At 39.5% G+C, this 25,237-nt stretch overlaps 1 protein-coding gene across 2 annotated transcripts in view; it reads right to left on the reverse strand.

Annotated features, from left to right (window-relative positions):
- The window catches only part of RASSF6 (Ras association domain family member 6), a 100,435-nt gene that overhangs the window by 24,039 nt on the left and 51,159 nt on the right, over positions 1-25,237 (reverse strand). The window contains exons 3-9 of one of the 2 annotated variants that reach the window (XM_027854554.1): positions 22,637-22,734; positions 17,735-17,919; positions 14,508-14,609; positions 11,995-12,046; positions 11,129-11,247; positions 10,938-11,035; positions 8,837-10,838 (exon numbers count right to left, since the gene is read on the reverse strand). In XM_027854554.1, the coding sequence (XP_027710355.1) occupies positions 10,763-10,838; positions 10,938-11,035; positions 11,129-11,247; positions 11,995-12,046; positions 14,508-14,609; positions 17,735-17,919; positions 22,637-22,734 (730 nt within the window). In that variant the 3' untranslated portion in view covers positions 8,837-10,762. Of the gene's footprint in view, positions 1-8,836; positions 10,839-10,937; positions 11,036-11,128; positions 11,248-11,994; positions 12,047-14,507; positions 14,610-17,734; positions 17,920-22,636; positions 22,735-25,237 lie in introns of those variants that run through there. The other variant, XM_027854553.1, reaches the window with a different exon arrangement.

The following is a 25,237-nucleotide window of genomic DNA, read 5'->3' on the forward strand; positions in this document are numbered from 1 at the left end:
AGAAAAAAGATGGATCTGAGGGATCCAGGATTCTGACTTTCATTTTAATCTTTCCCAACTCCTAGTAGCATCCTCTCCTCTCCTTTCCTCTCCTCTCCTCTCTTCTCCCTCTCTGTCTCTGTCTCTCTCTGTGTCTGTCTTTCTCTGTCTCTCTTTCTCTCCTCTCCTCTCCTCTCCTCTCCTTCCATCTCTGTCTCTCTCTGCCGTTCTCTCCTCATGTCTCTGTCTGTCTTTCTTCTCTCTCTTTGAATCTACAGCTAGCTTTCTTCTCTATTGCCAGAGGTCATGAGTTTCTAGCCTTGAGTGACTGCTTTTCCCTACATTGACTTGAACTCCCTAGAAATGATTGTCTGCATGTTGGATAGGGTGTTTCCTTCTGGGTCATTGGTTTACACTATGGCTAGTTTGGGAAGAAGGAGAGAAAACATCTGCTTCCTCATCTCAAGAGGTAAAGAGTCAGGTTTTTCCTTTGTTTTCAACTGCCTTTAATGTCTTCAACTCTCAAAACCAATGCTTCATACTAGTGAAGAGAATTTCTTCTGCCCATAGAAGTCATTCTGAGTAAATGATTTGGTTGAATTCAAATTGAAATAAAATTCGACAGATATAATTGTAATTATCCAACTATTTAAAGGAAATTGGATAGAAAAAGAGAAGCTGTATTTGGAAATCTGGAGGTTTCATTTTGCTGACCCAGTAACAAAATCAGGCAATTAATCTGAGAAATTTTTGCAAGGAGTATAAGCAACATGAAACTAAAAAGATTCTGTAATGGCCAGAGCACTGTGGATTGTATGATTAAGTATCAAGGTAAAAAATAGTTATTAGTGCAACATGTGAATTTATTTTGTATCCTACCATTTTACTGAAACCATTAGTGATCTCAGTTTTTTTTGCTGATTCATCTCCTCAGACCCATATGGGAATAGTATAAGACTCTGAGCCCAAGAGTTCTGCTAATAGTAATGTTTCCCAGACCACTGACTGCTTCCGACATTGCTTCTGCAGCCATATCAAAAGGAGCAACCCCTACGGAGAAAGGAACCATCCATCATCCAAAACCAGCTGCAGACATATGGCCGCCAATAGTGAGGAACTATATACAGCCACTGCCTTCTCAGTATCCGCAATTTCTGAAAACCCAGAACACAAAGTTCTTGATATCAAAGTTCTTGGTATCATCAAATGATTCAACATCAGAAATGGTTATGCTATCATTAGTCGTGATAGAATTAAAGACGTATTACCATCTGTTTTGCACTTGCACTATAAGGTCCTGGTGAGCTCTTTGAGAGCTGGGACTTGTAAACCTTGTTCTCAGTACAATGCTTTGTAAATAGGAAGTGTTTATTAAATGCTTTTTCATTCATTCAGTTTTCTTATCTGTTCTGTCATTCTCTTTCATTTTATTGGCTTATTTAATACATTTGCATTTAAGGTTATGGTTGTTAGGCTTGTGTTTTCCTCCTGTATTTCCGTTATGTTGATTTTTGTCCCCCTTTCCTTTCAAGTCAGCACGCCCTTCCTGTTCATTTTCCTTCAGCCACTTTGCTGCTAGTCTATCGTGAAAGGCTTCCTCCACCCCTGCTTCCATTTATCTGCTGTATCCCAAGTTCCTTGACTTTACTTCCATTTTCATTTTTTTTATTTGCCTGATCCTTTTGATCTTTCTCTTTTGAAACCCTCTGATCCTTCTCTTTTCTCATGCAGCTAAGCATGCGGCTCAAGATTTGCCCTTTCCTTCCTCTCCCCCAACCTTTTAATGTAAGTAACATTTTTTTAATTAATTTTTTTTAGTTTTAGTTTTCAACATTTACTTCCACAAGATTTTGAGTTCTAAATTTTCACCCCATCTTGCCCCTTGCCCCACCCCAAGATGGCATGCATTCTGAATGCCCCTTTCCCTAGTCTGCTTTCCTTGCTATCTCTCCCCCCCCCCCTTCCCCTTCTATTTTCCTGTAGGGCAGGATAGATTTTTGTACCCCAGTTCCTGTATTTCTTATTTCCCAGTTGCATGTGAAAACATTTTTTTTAAACACGTGTTTTTTTAAACTTTGGGTTCGAAATTTTCTCCCTTCCTCCCTCCCCACCCACCCTCATTGAAAAGGCAAGCAACTCAATATAGGCTATACTTGTGCAGTATAATGATTAGTACAGTGCCTGGCACACAGTAGGTGCTATTTAAATGCTTATTCTCTTCCTTTATCCTGTCCTTGTTATGATTACTCACCAATCTTGAAGTCAATTTACTGTATGTCTGATTCTATGTCCCTCCTGCCAGCTTGAGCATTGGCTGCCTTCAGGGACTCACATATTCTTTCTCCTGGATGGAATCTACAACCCATTTTCAGACAATAAGGTTGACTAATGTGAAAACTCCACCCCACACACAGACCTTGGGGGAGGAGTAGGGAACATTAGAAAGTCTCTGTCTCTTACTGCAAATATATACTTCCTACCTCATGAGATGCTTTATTGTGGCACTTTTCCATTTCCTTCTAGGGTGCAACCTTTCTGTGCTCCTTTCCATTCTTCTGCCTGATTCTTTCATAGCCTGCACTCTCATAGAGAGATTACATGAATTACTATTCCTCTTTATTTACCTATGGACTAGGATGGGAGTATATTTTTAGCTCTGTTCTATATATGACCTTCTTTTTTCCCTCTTATAAATCTTCCTACTGTGTTATCCCTCTATAATTATTTATCAGAGCTTACAGGACTCAGTCTACAGAATAGTAATTCAGCTCTTGCTCTAATTCAGTCACGTTTGACTCATGCCCCCTTGTGGGGTTTTCTGGGCACAGATACTAGAGTGGTTTGCCATTTCCTTCTCCAGCTCATTTTACAGATGAGGAAACTGAGGCCAACAGGGTTAAGTGACTTGCCCAGGGTCACACAGCTAGTAAGTGTCTGAAGCCAATTTCAAACTCAGGAAAATGAGGTCTTGCTGACTCCAGGCCTAGCACTCTATCCACTACAGTGCCACCTAGAGGCCTCCTCCTTGTTGATTTCTGATTATATAGATTCTCCTTGGGCCTTTTCTGTCCTCTCTTTGCTTTTTTTTTTCTTTGTACTTCTCAGTTCAATTTTTAAAGTAGTCTACAAACATGAGATAATGATTTTATTAAGAATTATTTAAGAATAAGTAATAATTCTTCTGTCAATAATTGTACCTTCTTGTATTTTTCTTTTGAGGGATGTTTGTAATTTGAATATTCTGCCAAATTTGTTTTTTTTCTTTTCTTTTTAAAGGAATATCTTAAACACAGCTTCTCTTTCAGAGCCTGGATTTTAGGTAGGATCAAGGCTGTGGCAAGGACTGCGTAAGGACTCCTACAGCCAGATCCTGAAGAACAAGCTTGAGAGGTTATTTGCACTCACTGTTCCTGGTGCATGGAATGGGCTGGGGGTGGGGGTGGGGAGGATGGTGGTGGTAAGGATACCAGTTGGGAGTTCTCAAATATTTCATTTTTAAAAATCTTGTGTGGTGTGTCTGTGTCTTTGTAGAACTAGCTTAAGTTATTTCATGCATACCTGGATTGTAATTTATTTTTCTCAGGTTTGGAAAGGCTTAAGGAAAACAAGTTCCCCACCTACTTTCTTATCATGTGATTGTCTCTCATTTAATTTTTTATAGATCCCTTCCTTCCTTCTTTCTCTCCTCTCTTCCTCTTTCTTTTCCTTCTCTTTCTTTCTTTCCCTCTTCTTTCTTTTTCATCCTTCCTTCCTTCCTTCTTTTTTCTTTCTTTCTTTCCCTCCTCTTTTTAAATTCTTCCTTCTTTCCTTTTTCTTTCTTTCACATAGTTGCGGGCTGGGAAACCAGCTAAACAAGTTTAGTAAGAATTGTCTGTTACTTCAGTCGATTTAGGGCTTTATTGGGTGCGGGTCAAAATCCTTCCACTAAACTTTCTTATCCTGTTTAATTCTTGTCTGCCTTTCCAGAAATCCTCCAGAAAAGATGCCCTTGATGTAATGGAGACCTTCCTTTGGTTTCTACTTTATTTCCTGAATACCATGGCCGGTATGAGGGTGTTCATTTACTATCCTCTGTTGTCCTTGCATGATCTGCTCACTTCTCATACGTATATGTAATCATGTCCTCATGCTCTTTTTAATCATCAGATCACCTGCCAATTTAATTCTTGTGAGATCCGTGATTTGTCAGCCACATTGTACAACTGGGAAAATACTAAAAGTCACACAGGGAGTTAGCATCAGAGGCGTGATTAGGCTCCAGGTCCTCTCAGTTGCCATTCTACTACACTACTGTTCCAAAGGCCTTGGACTTAATGAAGGGGTCCTATGGAGTTCTGGAGCTTGATATAATCATCACAATGTTATCTACAAAAGGAGACTTTCGGAGAAATTTGACATCAGTGGGGAATCCCTCTTTCACTTGCACCTTGTATTGAACATAATAATAGATAGCATCTATATAGCCAAATCTTAACGTGGTTTACAGATGAGGAAACTGAGGCTGAGAGGGATTAAGTGACTTGCCTATGGTCACACAGCTAGTAAGTGTCTGAAGCAGGATTTGAAATCATCTTTCTGACCTCAAGTCTCTCACTCTAGTCACTGTGCCGCCTAGCTGCTGGGACCCCGATAAGTGATTTTGGTGAGTGCAGGACTCCCTGTTTTGTGATTTGCTTGATGATGTTCAGGGAATGCTTGAACAGCCATTTGTTGTCACATCTGTCCTAAAATCTGTGAGTTTAACATGTGAATTATCTTACTTGAGAAGAACATTTAAAACTGCTTTCTGCTCCACCTACTCAGATGATTTTATGAAATTAACCAAAAAGAGACACTAGGATTTTCTTTATGATATAGTATATTCCACTAGTAGCCTATGAAGATGTAGTCTTTTGTAGGAAATCATCTGTCTGCAAAAACCTGTCTGTTCTTTTCTCATAGTTTCATCAAAGTTATTCTCTATACTTATATAAAGGCTTTTTTAAAAATCAAGATAAGAATGTAAGCATATAGCTTGGTAGCCAAGGCTTCCCCGCCCCACCCCAAGTCAATAAGTTTCTCAGTGAGGGACTAAAGTACTTACTTTCTGGGACAGCTGGTCTGGGCATCAGAGGTCTTTTCCTCCTACTTTTGGTTTGAGGGTTATATTCTGAAGGTATGGAAGTTGCTAAAAGCCCAACCTCTCCATAAAGAAGATGTTGTGTGTAGATTAGCAGACTGGGGAGTTGGGGAATGCTCTCTCACTAAGAGGTCCCAGCTTTTGGCTCACATTAACTCACTGGGAGTTAGCCATGGGAGTAATTGAGTCCCAAAGAGGGGAACCAGGCTTTTCTTATACACTCTGTCTTGGTATAAACCCACCCTGCCTCCAGCACTCGATGGAAGAGAATTCCAGGGACAATAACTTAAACAAAGCTTAGATGGGTTCATGTGCAGGGTTTCTTAAAAGAGGACTTCTCAGGGTTGTTTCTACAAAGGAACTCAATGCACAAAGAGGATTAGGTATATGATAGTCATTTATTTACTTCTCTAAAAAAGAAATACTTAAAACACAAAAGGCTCATTGCCACACATTGACAAACAACTATTAAAACATAAGCTATAATTTCTATTACAGGATTGATACTTAAAATGTCAAAATATAAAACATTTTCCGGGATAGGTGGAGAGCTATTTCTCTTTCACTTTTGCTCTGAACTGTCCAACCAACTCCCCCAAGGTCCTCATCTCCCACAAAACCAGTAGATGGCTTGGGTTCATCTGCCTACCAGAGGTCATCTCTGAGCAGAATATAATCACAGAAAAGTCCCCCCTACTGTCAGTCAGCTCTGACTCAGGAGGAACCCAGGGACCCCCACACTCTTGAGGGAGCAACTCCTGAAAAGTTTATCCATCACGATCCCATGTCCTCAGGGAAAGAAACACAAAACAGAAGAGGCAGTCAGAGACCTGGGATCTAGTTTCAGGTTCCTGTAGATGGACATATGCTCTTTCTATCATGCATGAGCAGCCTCCAAAGCTTTTCAGGATAAGAGAATGGGAGCCCCTCCCTACCTCATGAGAAAGTGTCAACATGCTGGGCAGATGGAAGAGGAGTGAGTGTGGAAGTGATTTCTCTTCCTTCTGGGTGATTCTTGTCCTCTTGGGCATACCACAGGTGAAGGGTCTAAGGAGCTAATAAGGACATTGCATCATCATCACAAAGCTTAACCCCTTCAGGGTAAAGCCATAGAGTATGACTAGAAGTGGCCAGGGGATCTCATTTCAGCTTCATACATGTTCCATGGAATGGCACCCATGCATGAATCCCCATCACTGTCTCCCTTCACCCCTCCCAACAACTGTATTAAAGACTTTCTTAGGATCATACATTTAGAAATGGCCAAGAGTTAGGCCAATAACCTTAGGCCAAGAGTTCTTAACCATTATTGTGTCATGGCCCCCTTTGACAGTTTGGTGAAGCCTATGGACCTCTTTGCAAAGTTTTATTTTTGAATACATAAAGTAAAACATACAGAATTATAAAGGAGACAAGTTATATTGAGATATTGTTAGCAACATATTTAAAAAAAAGTTTATGGAATGCAGGCTAAGAAACTCTTATTTAGGCCAACATTTCCCCCTAACTTCTCAACCTACCATTTTGAGAGGTGAAGTTACAGGTTACACAGGCTTCAAGTGGCACAGCAAGGATCCAATCTCACATCCTCTCACTTTGAATTTGGTGTCTTTTCCATTGTGTCACACTGCATTTTAGGGGGCAATGTGCTAGGCATAAGAGTCAGGAAGACCTGGGTTCAGATCCTGACTGATGACTATGGTTAAACCTCTTTAAGGCTGCTTTCCCATTTGCAAAATCCTTGAAAATGCTACCTATGATACAGAATTCCCAGGGATTGTGTGAATCTGAACAGCAAAGTTTAAATCACTGTACAGATGCCACTAATTTATTAAACTCCTGAAATTAGTATTATTTATTCCATTTTTAAAGAAAACAGTAGAGATGAAATTCTTCTTGCCAAGAAAACCCCCCTAATGTGCATCCTTGAACCCATCTTCTCCTGTCTTTTCCAGCATGTTGCCTCCTCCGTCATCCCCTTTCTCTCACTGAACTTCAGTTATTTTCCTATATAATGGGTCCTCTGCTGAAGCCTATGTCTCTCTCCTTCCAAAAAACCCTCATTTGGTTAGCCTTAGCAGATACCATTCTACATCTCTTCTCCCTTGCCTACACTCCCTGAGAAAGCTGCTTACAGGAGGTACTGTCACTTCCTCTACTCACATGTGCTTCTAAATCCTTTGTGATCTCATATCACACTCATCATTCAACTGAAAACTGCTTGCTCCAAAGTTGCTAAGGATTTCTTGATTGTCAAATCTAATGTCCTTTGCCAGCACAGCCAGGGGGCGCCATAGTGCATAGAGTGCTGGGCCTAGAGTCAGGAAGACTCATCTTCCTGAGTTCAAATCTGGCTTTAGATACTTACTAGATGTGTGATCCTGAGTAAGTCACTTAAGCTTATTTGCCTCAGTTTCCTCATCTGTAAAATGAGCTGGAGAAGGAAATGGAAAACCATTTCAGTATCATTTCCAAGAAAACCCCAAATAGGGTCATGAAGAGCTAGACATGGCTGAAAAATGACTCAACAACAAAATGGCTTTTTCCAACCCCCATTCTTCCTGAACTCCCTTTCTGCTAGCTGTGAAACTCCTCATTGCCCTCTCCTCCTCTCTAAGCTTTTACGGCCCTGCTCTCTCCTGGTTCTCCTCTTCTTACCTGTCTCACTGCTCTTTCTATTCCTTCTAGGATCTTCATTCAGGGCATGGCCACCAACAGTGGATATCCTGAGTGATCTTCAGTTCTCCCTCTTTACTGGCTCACTCAGTGATGTTATTAGCTCCTATGGGTTCAGTGATCTTCTCTAGATGGGTTATGCCCAGATCTACCTATCCAGTCATAGTTTCTCTGCTGATCTTCATTCCTGAATCACCAATTGCCTTTGGAGCTTCTCAAAGGGGAGGTTCTGCAGGCTTCTCAAAATCAACATGTACAAAAATTATTTTGTAATCTTTCCCTACCTGCCATGCCCTACCCTTCCTCTCTTCCAAACGTTCTTGTAACTGGTGAAGGAAACACCACCATCCTACTGGTCATCCAGGCTTACAACCTCAGTGTCATATTTGACTTCTCCCTCTTATTCATGCCACAGATCCATCCAATCCATTGCTAGATCTTGCTCATTTCTTCTTTCATAACATCTCTTGCCTAAGTCCCCTTCTCACCATTCACACCGACACTACCCTAGCACAGGTCCTCATCACCTCTAGGCTGGATGTTTGCAATAGCTTTCTGGTTGGTCTCCCTGCCTCCAGTCTCTCTTCATATTAATGCACCTTTGATTTAGGTGCCAAAGTGATTTTCTGAAAGTTCGGGTTGGAGCACATCACCTCTCTAGCTCAACAAACTCTAGTGGTTCTTTGTCACTTTCAGGATAGTTCTCTGTTTGGAATTTGGCTCCCTCCCCTTCACACATTGTATTGTCCAGCTACATTGGCCTCCTTCCTGTTCATCACACATGACATGTTATCTACCAAGTCCAGGCTTTTGCACTGGAGATTCCTGTGCATTCACTCTTCCTCCTCACCTCCACCTCCTTGAGTGAGTCCTCCTTTGAGACTCAGCTCAAAGCTCACAGTCTCTCAAGAGGTCCTTCCTTTTCCTGCCCTACCTCCCCGCTGCTAGTGCCTTCCTTTTGAGATTTCTTTCCATTTGCACTGCATAAATCTTATATAAAAATAGTTATTTGCATGTTGTCTCTTCCATTAAAATGTGAGTTCCTTGAGGGCAGCGATTGCACATATTTCCTTTGTATTCCCAGAGTTTAGCACAGTGCCTGACATCTTTGTAAATACTTAATAAAAGCATTTGTGATGAAATCCATTTCTTTCAAGGTGTAAGTAATTTAGTCTTCTCAACTAAGGAAAGTTATCAGAAAGTAGCATGAGTTGTAAGCTCCTGTGATGTGTTATTTTAATATTGAAAAGTAATTTTCCAGCTGTATACTTATCCTACAGAGCACTAGCCTGCATCACATATAAAATGTTCATTTGCCAACTTGCAAGGTCATCCTCATTTTTGTGAAAACCCAAGAGTCATCAATGATCTATAAATTCTACTCTATATTCTTTATGAATATATGAGTTAGAGCACTATGAGTTATAGTCTATATTTTCAGCCTCTCATTTTGCAATTGGGCAAATTTTTCCTCGAGAGTTACCAAAAAGCAAACAGAGTAATGAAAGCCCAGTCACATGTAGTATATCATACAAGGAGGTCTTTAATATAATTTAATGTATATGAACACACTTCAGTCAATTTTGGCCATAATTTAGAATTATATGTCTTTGAAATGACTGAGATGTGTATTTTAATATTTAAAAGTAGTTGTCCAGCTGTGTACTTATCATACAGGACTCTAGTCTCTATCACATATAAAAAGTTCACTTGCCAGTTTGCAAGGTCATCCTCATTTTTGTGAAAACCCAAAAGTCATTAATGATTTATAAACTCTATCTTATATTCTCTATGAATATATGAGTTAGAGCGCTATGAGTTACAGTCTATATTCTCAGTCTCATATTTAGTAAGTAGGCATCTTTTTCTTGACAGTTACCAAAAGTCAAGCAGAGTAATGAAAGCCTGGTCACATGTAGTATACCATACAAGGAGGTCTTTAATATAATTTAATGTATGTGAACACACTCCAGTCCATTTTGGTGATAATTTAGAATTATATATCTTTGAAATGATTGTGATATGTATTTTAACATTCAAAAGTAATTTTCCAGCTGTGTACTTATCGTACAGTGCTCTAGTCTATATAACACATAAAATGTTTTAGTTTTTTTTAGACGATATCATGAGAAATAAAAATGGAGGTAGATTAAGAAAAAGACCTATTGACCCTTATAAGGAATTGCTTAAAAAATTATTGTTGATGACAACAACTACATATAAAAATAACCACCACAAGTTCCAAATTCATGTTGTGTTTTCAGAATTTCTTTTGTGTTTTGAAAGTTAGCTCTGGAAAACAATAAATAGGAAGTCAGGGACAGCTTTTTGAACTTTCCATGAAATCCTTTACCAGATGTCATACTTCCTATACAGAAGTCCCTTCAGGGCAAAGGAACTAGAAGGCCAGTAATGCTGGGAAAGGTCCGCCTGCAGATATTGTAGTTTACTAGGTGCCTATGGTCTTTGGTCCTCTGGGGTTTTATCAGGATAACAAGCAGATAACAGAAGCTCACTTGCCAACTTGCAAAGTCATCCTCATTTTTGTGAAAACCCAAGTCATCAATGATCTATAAATTCCACTCAGTGAAACTGAATTTCTTTGCAACATAAAGAATGTGTCTTTTTTTTCCAAAAGTGTTCGCAGTCTTTATTTCCCATTTCATTTGTCATTTCTTGCAAAGAGTTAGTTCACAACGTTCAAGCTAAGGAAGAGATTTTAAATTCACACTGTCCAAAATGCCTCTCTAACTTTGAAAAAAAAATGAGTACTACTCTGGCCATCTAATTTTCAGGATACATAGTACCCCAATTCTAATATGAAGGCAACTTCACCTCTTCCTATGGAGGTGAAATTTCCTGGTCAGATGATTTTCTACAAGCTCGAAGTTCCTATATTAATGCATGTACCTACAATATTCATGCACTCATTAAGTATGCAAATACTTTTCACTTGGCCAAAGTGTTTGATCCATGGTGTTTGTTACACTACACTGTTGTCTCTGTCTTTACTATCATTTTATTTTGAAGATGTTTTCGTATAAAAGACTTCTCTGCACTGAATCTGAAAAGTAAAAAAAGAAAGAAGAAAAGGAAAAGCACTTAAATGTGCTTTGGTTTGGCAACAAAATCAAATGAACTTAATATAAGAATTTCTACTCACTTTGTGATTATTTTTTGAATCTCTTGTGCTTCTTCATCATTTAATCTTTGAAGGATTGATTCCAAGAGAGAAAGGTGACAGTGAATGTAGTCAGCCACCTAAGAAAGGAAGAGACAAAATCAAACATATTTGTGAGAAGCACTGAGTCTCAAAGAAAACAAAGAAAGATTCTGGAGGATGCCGTCTCATACATCACTACTGATTTCTTCTGCATCTTTGTCCATGAGGAAAATCCTGGCATTCCTCTGTGAGGGACCTTGCAAAAGCCTCTGAAACAAGGGAATGTCTGTCTTCTTTAGCCGTCTCTTTTCTGAAAATAAAAAACAGAGACTGATGAATAGGCAAGCAAGTTAAGCAGAATGTGGTACAAGAATGATAATGTTAACCATGCCATAAAAATGATGAATATGACGAATTCAGAAAAGTATGGGAAGACTTATATGAACTGATACAGAGAGAAGTATGCAGAACTAGGAAAATAGTATACACGGTGGCTTCTTTTAAGTCCCGACTTTATTGGAAGCCTTCCTCAACCCCTCTAAATCCCAGTGCCTTTTTTCTATTCATTATTTCCTATTTATCCTGGACTTTGTTTGTTTTGTATATATTTGTTTGAATGTTGTCTCCCCACTAAATTTTAAGTTCTTGGAGGGCAGGGACTGTATATTACCTCTTTTTGTATTCCCAGTGCTTAACACAGTGCCTGGCACATAGTAAGTGCTTGGCAAACGTTTACTGATTGATTGATACATTAGAAATGAAAAGGACAAAAAACAATCCAAGCTAAATACTAGGTAATTATAATGATAAGTGCCAAATATTTTCTTGTCCTTTGTATGTTATCAAATTTCTAGGAGTATCTGGAATCCTGGTTGCCCTAAATATAAGATGGTGGCACAAAAATGCCAACTCCTTCCATTTTTCACAAAATGAAACAATTTTGCCATCTGACTTTCTTACTGATTAAAACAAAAACAAAAACAAACCCCCCCCAACGGTCTCTAAAGGAAGGACTCATGAAAAGAATCAGATGATTTCAATTACCTCCTTTTCTTACCTCCAGTTGCATAGATAATGTAAAGGGCAAAATCCTGGGGATTGTTTTCAATCTGTTAAAGAAAAATAAACAATCATAACTTTCTGTTGTGTAAAAATATTTCGATTAGCTTTCATGCATCAGTGTTGAAATCCCTGAACTACGCTGGGGGTAATCCTGAGGCTGTGGGTACAAGGGGGCTCATAGAGTTAGTTGTGGCAGAGAGGGTGTTGCACAGTGACCTCATCTGCTACTGTCAGGAAAAGCCCAGAAAGGATTTGTTCAGACTAATAGGGAGAAAATCCAATGAAGATCCCAAATCCTGAGAAAATCTAAAGCTTAATTTTCTGAATATCTTCATCTTCTACTACTACTACTACTACTACTACTACTACTACTACTACTACTACTACTACTACTACTACCACCTTCTAGAATTTTCAGGAGAAAGGTTTTGTTTTTACCCATTGGTCAAAATAAGGTGAAGCAAATGGGGTTTTGCCTTCAACTGATATGACTGGTAAAGGCAGGGGCCTTGGTAGGAAGGCACAGGACTAGACAGAGAAAGGTGACAGTGCTTCTTATCTTTTGCTCTAACTCCAAATCATTTGGGTGCTAAGCCAGAGAGAATCTTAGGAACATGTAAGGTCACAAGCTAGATAGTCTGCAGTAACCCTGGACTTTGGCCCACCTAAAACCTGAAGTCTAAAAGGCTTCCTCTTAGCTTGGGAGAGCTCTGCTTGTATACTTGGATATAGTAATGCTCTTTATATCCACCTCTTAGCTCCCCTGCCTTCCTTTAAGGACCAGCTAAAATCTCACTTCACCTTTCCAGATACCTGTTCCATTGATAAATTATCTCCAATTTATCCCAAATAAATCTTGTTTACACAAAATCGTTTCCATGTTGACTCACCCTTTAGACTACGAGCTCCTTGGGAGCAAGGGGAAAGAGAAGGGAAGGAAATAAGCATTTATATAGCATCTAGTTTGTACCAGGAACTGTGCTAAGTATACAAATATTATCTCATTTGATCCTCACAACAACCCCACAAGGTAGGTGCTATTATTATCTCCACTTAACAGCTGAGGAAACTGAGGCAGGTAGCAATTAAGTGACTTGCCCAGAGTCACATAGTTAAGTGTCTGAGATCACATTCAAACTTGGGTCTTCCTGACTCCAGGCTACTGCTCTACCAGCTGCTTCTTTTATACTCTTAGCACAGTGCCTGGCACATAGTAGGCATTTAATAAATGCTTACTGAATGACTGGTGAAATGACTGAAAAGCAATCAGCCTCCTCTTATCAGGAAGAGGTTCTAGCTACTATACCCTAGCAGCCTAGAGATAAAAGAAGAGGCCAAAAGTTGGTAGCAGACATCATTACCCAGTAGAGACTTTGTACCTAGAAGGTATAAGCCACCACATAAGATGATGAGATCAAGGCGTAGTTGAAATCATGTGTCTAGCACTCACCATGAGACTAGTAGGGAATGTTGGAAATTGTTGTTTGTTTTTGTTTGTCTTGAAGAGGACCAATGACATCATGAGGGTGATGACTGACTTCCTATAAATTATATTTAAGTGGGGCAGAGCTGTGCAAAGTTATCAGCCCCATTCTCTTCTCCAGAGTCATCAGAGTTCAGTGGCAAGGCAAAAGTCAAGATGACTGGTCATGACCCACCACACTCAAGGAGAAGAAGGCCCACCGAGAGCAATGCAATGGCATCATTAAGAAGATATCAGTGTTCTTGGGGTGGGGGGCAGGGAAGGCTGGCATAACTTGCCCTTCTTGGCCACACATCTTCCTTTTGCGTGTAATCCCCATTTGCCACTTCTAAATAAATGCCACCCTTCCAACTAATGGTGTATTTTTAACATAGTGTGCCCTAGCTAATAGTTCATTATTACTGTTCTTGCTATGCTCTTTCATTATCTGACTTTGCTTCAAACCAATTATGTCCTCTGGTTGATGAGAGAAAAAATAACTATATTAACTGGATACTGAGAGGAGATCTAGACCTATGCCATAGAGATGACATAGAGAAAGAGAGACAGAGACTAGAGGATGGTTCCCAGATCACTGAGTGTAGTAGACCCACTACTAAAGGATGTAGTCCCTTTAGCTTGGGGTAACTATCTTGGGAGCCCCAAGTATCAGAGAAGGCTGAGCCAGGTACTAGCAGAATCCTTTATGATTTCCCAATGATTTGTCTGTAATAATCATCTCATAAGTCTCCCTATAGTGAATAGTGGTACAACCTTTTAAAAACCATAAAAGGAAGGTGGTTAGAACATTTTTTCAGGAAACAGGGCAAGGATGGAAGAGGTAAGCCTACATCCTCACCTACCCGTAAGAACTGGGGTGGTTGGAAACCTAGACATAGAGAAGCAAAGCAGGAAATGGCAATGGGCCAAGCCCTGAGCTTGTCAGTGGTAGAAATAGTAATGGCGGAGATTGCACTGGATTTTGCACCCAAGTCACCAAAGCCATGGACTAGTGATTTCCACTTGAGTTCAGAAGGAAAGATTACCTTGAATTTTTGTAGAAGCTGCTTTATTACTTCTTCTGTTCTCATGTTACTGTTAATTCTCACTTTGGTTTGGGATCCATAAGCTGGAGTAAAAATTGATGTCTGGAAGAAGGAAATAAACATTATAGCTACATCCTCAGGCCTGATTCTTCTATTTGCAGAAGGCCTAAACTCTAGGCCCCAGAGCATCAGCAATATAAAGTTTTGGGTACAAAATAATAGCGTGAACCATGGTCTAAATCTGTGAATGTCCAAAAGAGTTTTTTAAGATCCTGCTATATTAATTGATTACTGATTTTTAAATTTTTATAGCTTTTATCTTTGTAACACCTTCAGTTCCTGAATATATGCCTCTCCTCCCCCATGCAGAGAGCCATCCCTTGTAATGGAGAATAAAACAGAAAAAGGAAGGAAAAGTAATTGACCCAAACCAGCCAACACATCAGTGGAGTGTGATAGAATATGCAATGGTTCACATCCACAAACCCCAATTCTACAAAGAAGGGAGCGAGGTGCATTTTCTCATCTCTTCTTTATGGTCTAATTTGGTTTTTGTGCTCTGCCCAGGAAATCTATGTGTCTTTCTATGGGAGAACAGGGCATGCTATTCATTACTTGGTTAATTTGACCTCACAAGCCTTCTATATTTTCTTCACATGCTTAGAGTTCCTAGGTTTAAAATTTGGGGGGGGGGGTTGGTTTCAAATGAGAGAAGAAGAAAATAATGCCAGAGGTTAAGTTTCTAGTAGAGGACTTTGTTCCCTAAATTCAATTTCATATTACAGGGCATTACTAATAATGATTTATGTGTCAACAGTGACATAAAAGACACCATCAAGGACATGAATGGGCAGAGAAAGAAGTGAGCTGATGATTTATTAAGGAGAAGGGACAATGATGAATAGCCTGAACACTATATAGAGAAATGATGGAGAGAGATGGAGATAGATGAAAGCATAGACAGACAAAAATAATTAGACAGACAGAAAGATAGATAAAGTTCTTTGCAGATTGGGATTGCTTCATTCATTGAACTTGTATCCTCAGTAGCTAGAATAATACCTGCCATATAATAGTCATTTAACAAATGCTTTTTGATAGTTAATTGTGTGTGTATGTATGTGTGTGTTGGTAGATGCAAAAATATGAGAGGAGAACAGGAGAGAGAGAGAGGGAGGGAGGGAAAGAGAGATGGTGAGAAAGGAAAAGATGAAGAGAGAGGGAGAGGAGAAGGGGGGAGGAAGGAGAAAAGACAGACAGAGAAACAGAGATGGATGAAGACAGAGTCTGAGACAGAGAGACAGAGACCACACACAGGGGTGGAGAACCTCAAGGTTCACTGAGATCCCAGATCACTGAGTAAAATCTCTATATAGGATTTTGGGAAAGATACAGGAAGAATGTCATAGGATGGAAAGGTATGGATTGACTTTGATCTACACGAGGAGGAGGAGGATCCTTGCTCTTTAGCTGGAAGGAGCCCCAAAGGCCATCTATTTTGCAGATGAGGAAATTGAGGCCCAGAGTAGGGTAATTATCTAAGTAGCCATGTATAATCTCTATCCCAAGGCACCTGCAGTTAGCTGAAATGGATATTATAAAATTCTAAGAGATTAGAAACTCATCATCTATGCATGATCAGTATGTAAAGAATCACATATTCAGTTAATTATAACTAGCCTAGGTGCCCAGTATGACATTTTCATAGTCTATAATGTATGTTATTTCCTATTTATTCTGTATATAGCTTGTTTGTATATATATCTGCATGTTATTAGACTGTGAACCCCCGGAGGCAAGGATTGTCTTTTACTTTTCTTTGTATCTCTAGCTCTTAACACAGTGTGCAGCACATAGTAAGTGCTTAATAAATGCTTATTGGGCCACTGACATCTGCTGGCTGGAGCAGACTATTTTGTCTCAGTAGTTTTTGCCTAACAGAGGCGGTTTGGTGGAGTGGATAGAAGACTGGACCTGGAGTCAGACCTGAGTTCAAATCCCACCTTATCACACTTTCAAGTTGTGTGACCTTGGACAAGCCTGCCTGAGCCTTAGTTTTCTCATCTGGAAAATGAGTAGATTAGACTCAATGACTTCTAGGGCCCTTTCCAGCTCCAAATCTGTGATCTGTGAGTCATGATCCATGTACCCCGATAGATGGAGCTGTGTCTTCAAGAGATTGCACTGCTGTTTTCTCGGCTTGGTACGCACATCATCTCTTGTCATAACCTCTCAAATCTCTTCCAGGGCAGGGAGAAAAATATTTTGCAAACCTGAAAGACCATTAAATGGTGAGGTCCTTGAGATCAGAAATTGTCTTTTCCATTTTTTTGCATCCCCACTGCTTAGACCAGTGCGAGCACATAGTAGGTGCTTAATGGATGTTATTTGACTGACTGAAAGTACTATACAAATATTGTACAAAAAGTAAAAAGGTTGAGGCTATGACAGGTTGCCATTGTAAATCATAGGAGGGTCAAACGGGGAACAATTTGGAGAAACATTCTTGAACTGGGAGTAAGAAGTTGAGCCAAAAAATCAAGGGAATATGGAAAGGAAATTTCCATTCCTTTAGACTTCAGAGGAAATGCTGCTTGAATGAGTCCAAGGTTAGAAAGACAAAGAGTCAGGTTAGAATAGCTGTTGGGAAATAACAACAAGTGTCTATGCCCTCAGAAATGAGGTTTTGTCCTCCATGCCTTTAGTAAAATGGAGTCTTTCTCCCAAAGTATTTATTAAAAAATCCTATTAAAAACTAGGATAACATTTATATAATAGTAACAACATTTCAAAAACAATTTTGAAAGACTGAAGGACTCTGATCCTCACAATTACCAATCATGATTCCAGAGGACCAATGAAAAAGCAGACAATATCCTTCCTGACAGAGAAGTGAGGGCCACTGGGTGCAGAATGAGATGGATGTTTTGGAAATGGCCAAAATGGGAATTTGCTTGAACATGAGTATCTGTTTTATAGGTTTTCCCTTCCTTTCCTCCTTCCTTCTTTTCCCTTCTTCCTTCCCTCTTCCCTTTTTCTCTTTACCCCTTCTGTTCCTTTCCTTCCTTTTTCTTTTTTCAATTGGGGGAAGAAGGGAGGCGAGTAGGAGAGAAAATAAAATTTTGTTCATTGAAAAAGCACACAAAAATACAAAAAGTCAACCCCCAAATCGTATTCAACGACCTATGCTTCACAACCCCCTCCCTGCCCACTGATTTTTAACTCACCTCATGGTTATAGAAGTGGCCATTAATAGACACTCTGTGATGCTGTGGATCTCTTCTCTCTATCTTGCCAAGGTTTATGTTCTTTCTCACCAAGGCTGCTTCACTCATCGTTCTGTATAGCAAGGGAGAATCTGGTTCATCCACTACCAGAGGCCTCAGGGTGCTGCTGTTACAAGACATATAATCTAAGAAGAATGCAAGATTATTAGCTTATGTCTGTTTTCCTGCTTCCTGGGTTGTTCCTGGAATCTCTTTCAGGAACTGTTTTTTTAAAAAAAGGGATGTTCCCAAGGATGGTTGAGATTATTAATGTCTGAAATCCAGAGTAATCCTTCCTCTTCCCCCTCTCTTTCTGCAAGAAGTGATAATTGTGGCCAAACAGACATTTGTACCTAGAGTCTGTATTCCCAATGCCCATATCATTGAATTTAAGTGGATTTCAGAAAGGGAGAGGAATAGCATGAGGTCATGAGGCCAAGGAACTGTCGCTGCTGTTCTGAAGAGGTGGAGGCTAGGATTGTGTAAGCTAGACTGTTTCAGCAGGAAACTGGGTAAAACCTGAGGGGAATGCTTGGTGATGATCCTGAGAGAAGATGATGGAGCCAAAGGTATGCCGGAGTGGAGCTGCAGCAGCTTTGGAGTGGGCTGCTGAGATACTCATACCCCTATACCGGGTACCTGATACCTCCATTGCTAGCAGACAAGGGGGCCTCCATTAACTGACTGAACATTCACCTCTTATTCTCACTCTCTCTAAGAGACGGGAGAGGAGCTTATATTTCCTATAGGGATGACTGGTATTTCAGTTGAATGGCTCCCCAATTAATCTCTATGATTTCCCTTTTTAAAAATTCATTCCCACTATATATCTATGGAGAGAGGGAAGGAAGAGAGAGAGAGAGAGAGAGAGAGAGAGAGAGAGAGAGATAGTTTCAGGTCTACAATACTGAATGGCATAATGACGTTTACAATGACGTGATTGGTAGAGGGAAGAGGTTTGTTTCTCCCTCCAGCAGTAGAGGAATGGAGGGGAAGGCTCTGGAACTAACAAGAGAGAACATCTGAATCTAGATTTTGTTGTTGTCTTCGTTGTCACTGTTTGGGCAGCTAGTTCTTGGCAATAGATATTAAAAAACTCATATGGAAAATTGAGCTGAGCACTGAAGGCTGGAGAAAGGGCATCATGACCTGCTCAGCCTTGGCAATACTGTAATTGAGCTGTTAACATGGTATTAGCACCAAATACAAAACTCATCATTCCCTGCAAATGGGACATATTACATCTGGGTCCCATACTATCTCTGGACTTTATTATACACATGAACTCTATTACTCATGAGAACCATTACATATGGAACAGCTCCATGAGATGTCTGATCTCCTTTTTATATCTCTCCCTGTTATTTTAAAAGTAAACTTTTATTGATATCTTTTTTTACATTGCCTCACTTTCCCCTTATATCTTTCTCCCTCTTCCTCCCAGAAAGCCATCCCATATTACAAATAATATCGTAAAAGATAAGAAAATTAAGAGGAAAAAGAAAAGAAAATCAGCAAAATTAATTAAAACACTGAACATATCTGAAAATATATGTAATGTTCCACCCAAGTAGACTTTCCATCTCTGCAAAAGATGAAAGACATCTTCTGATACTTCTTTTAACTGTACTTGTTCTTTGTAATTTTCAATTTTAATTGTTTTCTCCTTCAGATTATTTTTCAAATGTTATTTTCTTTCTCTCTTGCCTTTGGGATTTTTAGATCTTACAAAAACCACCTTGGGGATTCCCTACCCCCTCAAAATAGTTATTGATTTTTCCATTATTTTTCTCTCTTCTTTAAGCTGAATATTAATTCAATTTGCTTGCTTTCTTTTGAAATAATTTTCTGAATTTTTTCCTTTTTTATATGTATTTATTTTATTTTTAATTTATGGAATGAAACAATCATTTCCATAACATAGTATAATTTAAAAAAGCTGATTGCATGTGAAACTGCAAACTATTATGTACAACTTGCTATTCCTTTTAAATATATAAATACACACACACACAATATGTGTATGTAAAATTATTCTATACATCTATTTATCAGTTTTCAAAAAAGATCTTCTTGCTTATGTACTTAAAAAAACCCCCACCCAATGACAGGAAGACTCAGTGGTTCTTCAAATAAAAATTTGGTTTGTGTCCCATGGAAAATTTCTTCTTTAATAATCAATTCACTGCAGTAATTGTTGTTGTTTGTCCTTTGTTCTCAAAGAGGACCAATGACATCAAGAAGGTGATGTCCTGACTTGAAAGCGAACTGGATTTTAAGTGAGGAAGGGCTGTGCAAAGTCACCAGCCCCATTTTCTCTTCCAGAGCCATCTGGGCCCAGTGGCAAGATATAGATCAGGATGACTGGAGATGGCCCCAGAAGCAGTGGGAGACCTTGGCCTTTTTAAGCTCTCAGCTTGTCTGAGGTAACACCCATTCAGTGATTAAGGCTAGGTAAGAAATGAGGCAAAAAATGGCCTCTTTTACCTAGTAAAAAAAAAAATCAAGAGGGTTTCAGGCCAGAACAGAAACAATTGTTATTTACACTCACTCTGAGCCACTAAAACTCAAACAATGACCAAGTGAGGCTTGGGCTGGGACCTGTTGTTGGCCAATTAGCGAGAGCCTGGGTGATTTGGGTTTAAGGGTCAAGTAGCTTCATTTTAATCCCAATGGCCTTCATCGAAGTCTGGTTTTCCAGTGCTGTATTTCAAGAAATCATAAAATAAACTACATGGGGCAAAAGAGTTAGTTGTCCCAGTTTTTTTTTTTCTTTTTGGTGAGGCAATCAGGGTTAAGTGACTTGTCCAGGGTCACATAGCTAGTAAGTGTCAAGTGTCTGAGGATGGATTTGAACTCAGGTCCTCCTGACTCTAAGACCAGAGCTCTATCCATTGTGCCACCTACCTGCTTCCCCCCAGTTCTTTTTTTGAATGATAGAATAAATACATAGGGAAGAGGGAAAAATATCTTGCCCATAAACCCTAAGATATCTTGAGAGGTTTCACTGATCAAGATTTATATTCCTTTGGGCAGAACACCTGCAGATAAGGGTATGTTTCTCTATATGGACGGAGGGAAAGGAGAGGAGGGAGGGAGGAAGGAAGAGATGAAGGAAGACTATTGCAGTAATAGAAGGATTGTAAATACATTTTTTGGTGGTGGTGTTTTTGCTGGTGCTTATATATGTTGGACTGACCTATTAGATGTTGTCTGTCTAATTAAATACTGGTTGCTGGCACATGAATGCATTTATTCAAACTGTTTCTCATAGTCATGGGCTTATTATCTGTTTCATTGCTACCAACTGACACATATTTACTGATTCATTTGCCACATATTAATTTTACATAGCATTGTTGCATTGCGTCACTGCTGCACAATATTACATGCTTAGGGCTTATGGTAGCAGACGTGGTTTGCTGACTATTCAATCCTGAAAAAAATGGGGGTTGAATTAGTTGAAACATATTGTTGTGTTATGGGCATGGAGCTCTTTAGGGACTTCCTGAAATTAGGAGTAGGTACAGAATGTAAGATTAGGTTATTATAAAAATAAAGAGTCATAGAAGACTTGGATGAATGCAATTCGATTTATAACAAGGTCAAGCTGGAGGAAGTCATTTAGGTAGAGCTCTGTGAATTTCTAGCTCTATTTAATCATTGAAAAAAATCTTGAAATATGGTTAGTGGGAGATGATGTGGGTGTTGTTTTTGAGTCATTTTTTTCAGTTGTGTCTGACTCTGCATAACCCCATTTGGAGTTTTCTTAGCAAAGATACTGAAGTGGTTTGCTATTTTTCTCTCAGCTTATTTTACAGATGGGGAAACTGAGGTGAACAGGGTTAAGTAACTTGTCCAGGGTCACAGAGCTAGTAAATATCTATGGCCAGATTTGAGCTCAGGAAGATGAGTCTTCCTGACTGCAGGCTGGGTGCTCTATCCACTGCACCACCTAGCTGCCCCTTAGTAGAAGATAATACCTGGAAATTAATCAGCAAGCCACTATCTGAAGAGGGAGATTCTTTAAAAAAAATAAGAGCTCTCATGAGTAGGGAAAGCTCATACTTGGGGAAGAGTAGTTCAGGAAGAACTATTGAGAGAAATCATAAACTTAGAGATTACACGGAAGTCTCATGACTTTATGTTATGAATGCTTTCTTTGAGAAAAGAATTGGTAGATACTGGACCAAAGAACACTGTAAAGGATGAAATAGATTATATTTTCACAAACATGAAAAGACTTGATGCTGATGTGGGAGCTGTTCTTGAAATCAGCTATCTGGGTCTACTTAGACCACCAACTTGTCAAGGCAAAGATAAAAAGTTAAGAAAAAGCAAGAAAAAAAAATAAAAATTAAAATAAAAAAGATAGGCTGTACAATTGGAAAAACTCCAACCTAAACTACGTAAATAAGTAATTAGCAGTGAACAGTGAGAAATGGACATCAAAAGCGATATTGGCACAAATTGCTATAATTTTATGTAGAAATTTCACTCAGTTTTGAGAAATTATGATAAGACAGTGACAGGTGTATGTACCAATCCTGCTAAAACATAGAAAACAGCCAGACAGTGGGTGAAAGTATTAGTCATAATGGCAATGATGATCTCCAAAGCATCAAATAACCACCATCATAACCAAAATCATGAATACCAGTTTACGTTGGCATAGAATCTTTTCCTTTTAAAATTACTTTACACATATGCAGGCATTATGAGACCAAATGATGAAAGTGGTTTCCAAGTAAACCTTTTGGCTGGTAATGAGTAAAAAAGGCAAATTTCAGAGAATCAAGGATTAACCTTTTGCCATTGCTTCCAAGGAATACCACACATGCCACAGAAGGTATTGACACTGACCGTCTTGGGGATCTTTGGCTTCCTGCACAGAACTCTGTTTCTTCTCCAGCTCACTGATGCGATAGAGGTCATCAAACTCCCCCCAGCGGGTCATACCCCTGAAATAAAGCATTCATTATGTCAGTGACATCTATGACAGTTATGCCACAGAACACCCTTCACCCACAGCCACACCTTCAGCTGTGTATACATTTAGAGAACTTTAATCCTCACAGAGCCCCTGGGGGCAGGGAGGGCCATTACAATCAGACAGGTGAAAAAATGTTAAGATTAAGTTTAGATGAAAGGAGGTCTCAATAATTGTTGTAAGGACTCCTTATAATTTGACCAATCACCAATAACTGTTGACTGATTGAATGAGTATTTTTTTGTTTGTTTTGGACTGGTCTTGAGATTTCACTGCTATATTATATCTTGCCATATGTTGTGAATGCCAGATAAGCAAATCTTCTGTGTCAATGCCATTTGCACCTGCCTAGTGACCTGCATATATATACATGGTAAGTACTTAACACTTATTTTTGCCATTTCTCTGCACCAAGAGGCTAAATAACTTGCCTAAGAGTCCACAACCATTAGATGTCAGTGTTGGGGCTTGAGCTCAGATCTTCCTTACTCTGAAGCTGGCCTCTATCCATTATCCCATGATATCTCTACCATACATAGTAAAATGCTATCTATAAAGAGGTCCGTGATAGTTTGAGCACTAGGTATCTCCTGTCTTGCAAAGTCCAAGAAACAGGTGGCTCCAAATGAATCAGGCACTGTTGTGATCTTGGATCTGATGGTTTGCAGCACCTGGCAGAAGCTCAGGAATTATGCTTTCATGTGTATATGATGTTTCTCCTAATGAAATATAAGCTCCTTGAGGGCAGCAATTGTAGCATTTTTACCATGACACCCAGTAGGTATTTAATAGATGCTTGTTGATTAATTGATGCTATAAAATGATTCCCTAGAAAAAAAGATTTGTTTATTAAAGCCTTTAATGAACAGCAGAGCATCAGATATCTAATTCTCTGGCCAATCCTGGGACAAGGAAGTTGGAGAATCTGGAGGCAGAAGTAGGGCTATGTGGAGAGTGATGCTGGGTGGATGGTGCTGGCCAGGACTGAGCTGTCTGCTCAACTATTCTCCCAGAAGTCATTGCAGGCCCCTATGAGTGCTACCACCTGTCCTACATGCTCCTAGAAGTCAACCATCACTATTGTCATCCAGGCTCTTCATCACCTTGTCTGCTGTGTCTGCATTCTTCTGGGCATCTAGGCAGCTTGGAAAACTCATATGACAGAGGCTCCTACTTCCTCAGTTCATACTTTTATCCTCGCCATAGTAAGCATGGAACAATTGAGAAGAGATTCCAAGGGAGTCCCCTGTTCTGGGCCTGTGATACAATATATGGGTTGGTTCTGGGCTGAAGTAGGGAATAGATGGCAGTGACAAAGACGAATCTCTTGTGATCAGAGCCTGTGTGGTGAAATCAGGATTTTTCAAGTTGTAGAAACCCAAATGGAGATTTTGTTAGCAAAAACGATTCAGCAGTGGCTTTAATTATTTAAGGGTTGTTGACCTTATTGCATGCTTTTGTTGGTGTGAACATTCCTTCCATAATACAGGTTACAACATCTCTACAACTTCACAGATGGTCTCTAATAGCTGTGGTGGATGAAACAGTCCTTTACCTGGTGGCCAATGAAATGATGAGTCTTCCTGAATCAACCTAAACTCGTCCTTGAACAGCAGACAAGGTTCATCATCAGACATAGTCTCAGGTATAGAAGAACTTATGAGCTGCTAGTAAAGCATTTGAAAACCCAAGGTCACCTGCCCTCTCTGATGAGGAACTGGAGTAGGCTCTGGCTAGAGCTTGAGCTCCAAGAAAAGAATGAATCGGCAATGTAACAAGGGTTGCCTCAAGACCCCTGAGAACTCTTGTCTCTGGAAACCCTTGCTTATTCACCTAGGTTCCGGGTTGGGTGCTTGGGAAAATAAATTATTCATATTGCAGTCTGAGCCCCAACCAGAGGAATATTCTCTAATTACTTACAGACCATGCAAATAAAAAAGGAAATAACAAAACAATTAGTTAAGACACACTAGCCATATAATGAACAAGGAAAGATAATTGAGATTAATAGAATCATTCTTAGCCACTCCATAAACAAATGGGTAAAATTCCTTGTAGGTTCTAAAATTTTTATAATCTAGGCTAGAAAAGGGGGCAGGCAATCAACCAGCATTTATTAAGCACCTATAGTGTACCAGGCACTATGCTAAGCTCTAGTGATACAAAGAAAGACAAAAAGACACTCCCTACTGTAATGGAGCTCACATTTAATGGGGGAAGCAAATATGATTTCATTGGCAAAGGGAATCGCTGTAAGAGGAAATTCCCTCTACCAATGCAGATTGGGAGCATCTTTTCTGCTGTTTATAATTTTAGTTGCCTAGAGCAGGACTTCTTTAATTTTTTTCACTCATGAAGCCTTTTCTGTTTTGGCAGTGTTAGTTGGTGTTGCATGGCCTGAAGGTATGCACAGTACAAAGTGCGCATGCTTTGTGTTCAGGACCAAGGTTGCAGTGAAGTTGCATAACATAACA

Source organism: Vombatus ursinus, unplaced genomic scaffold (assembly GCF_900497805.2).
Source record: "Vombatus ursinus unplaced genomic scaffold, bare-nosed wombat genome assembly UNPS02010461.1, whole genome shotgun sequence".
Lineage (NCBI taxonomy): Eukaryota > Metazoa > Chordata > Mammalia > Diprotodontia > Vombatidae > Vombatus > Vombatus ursinus.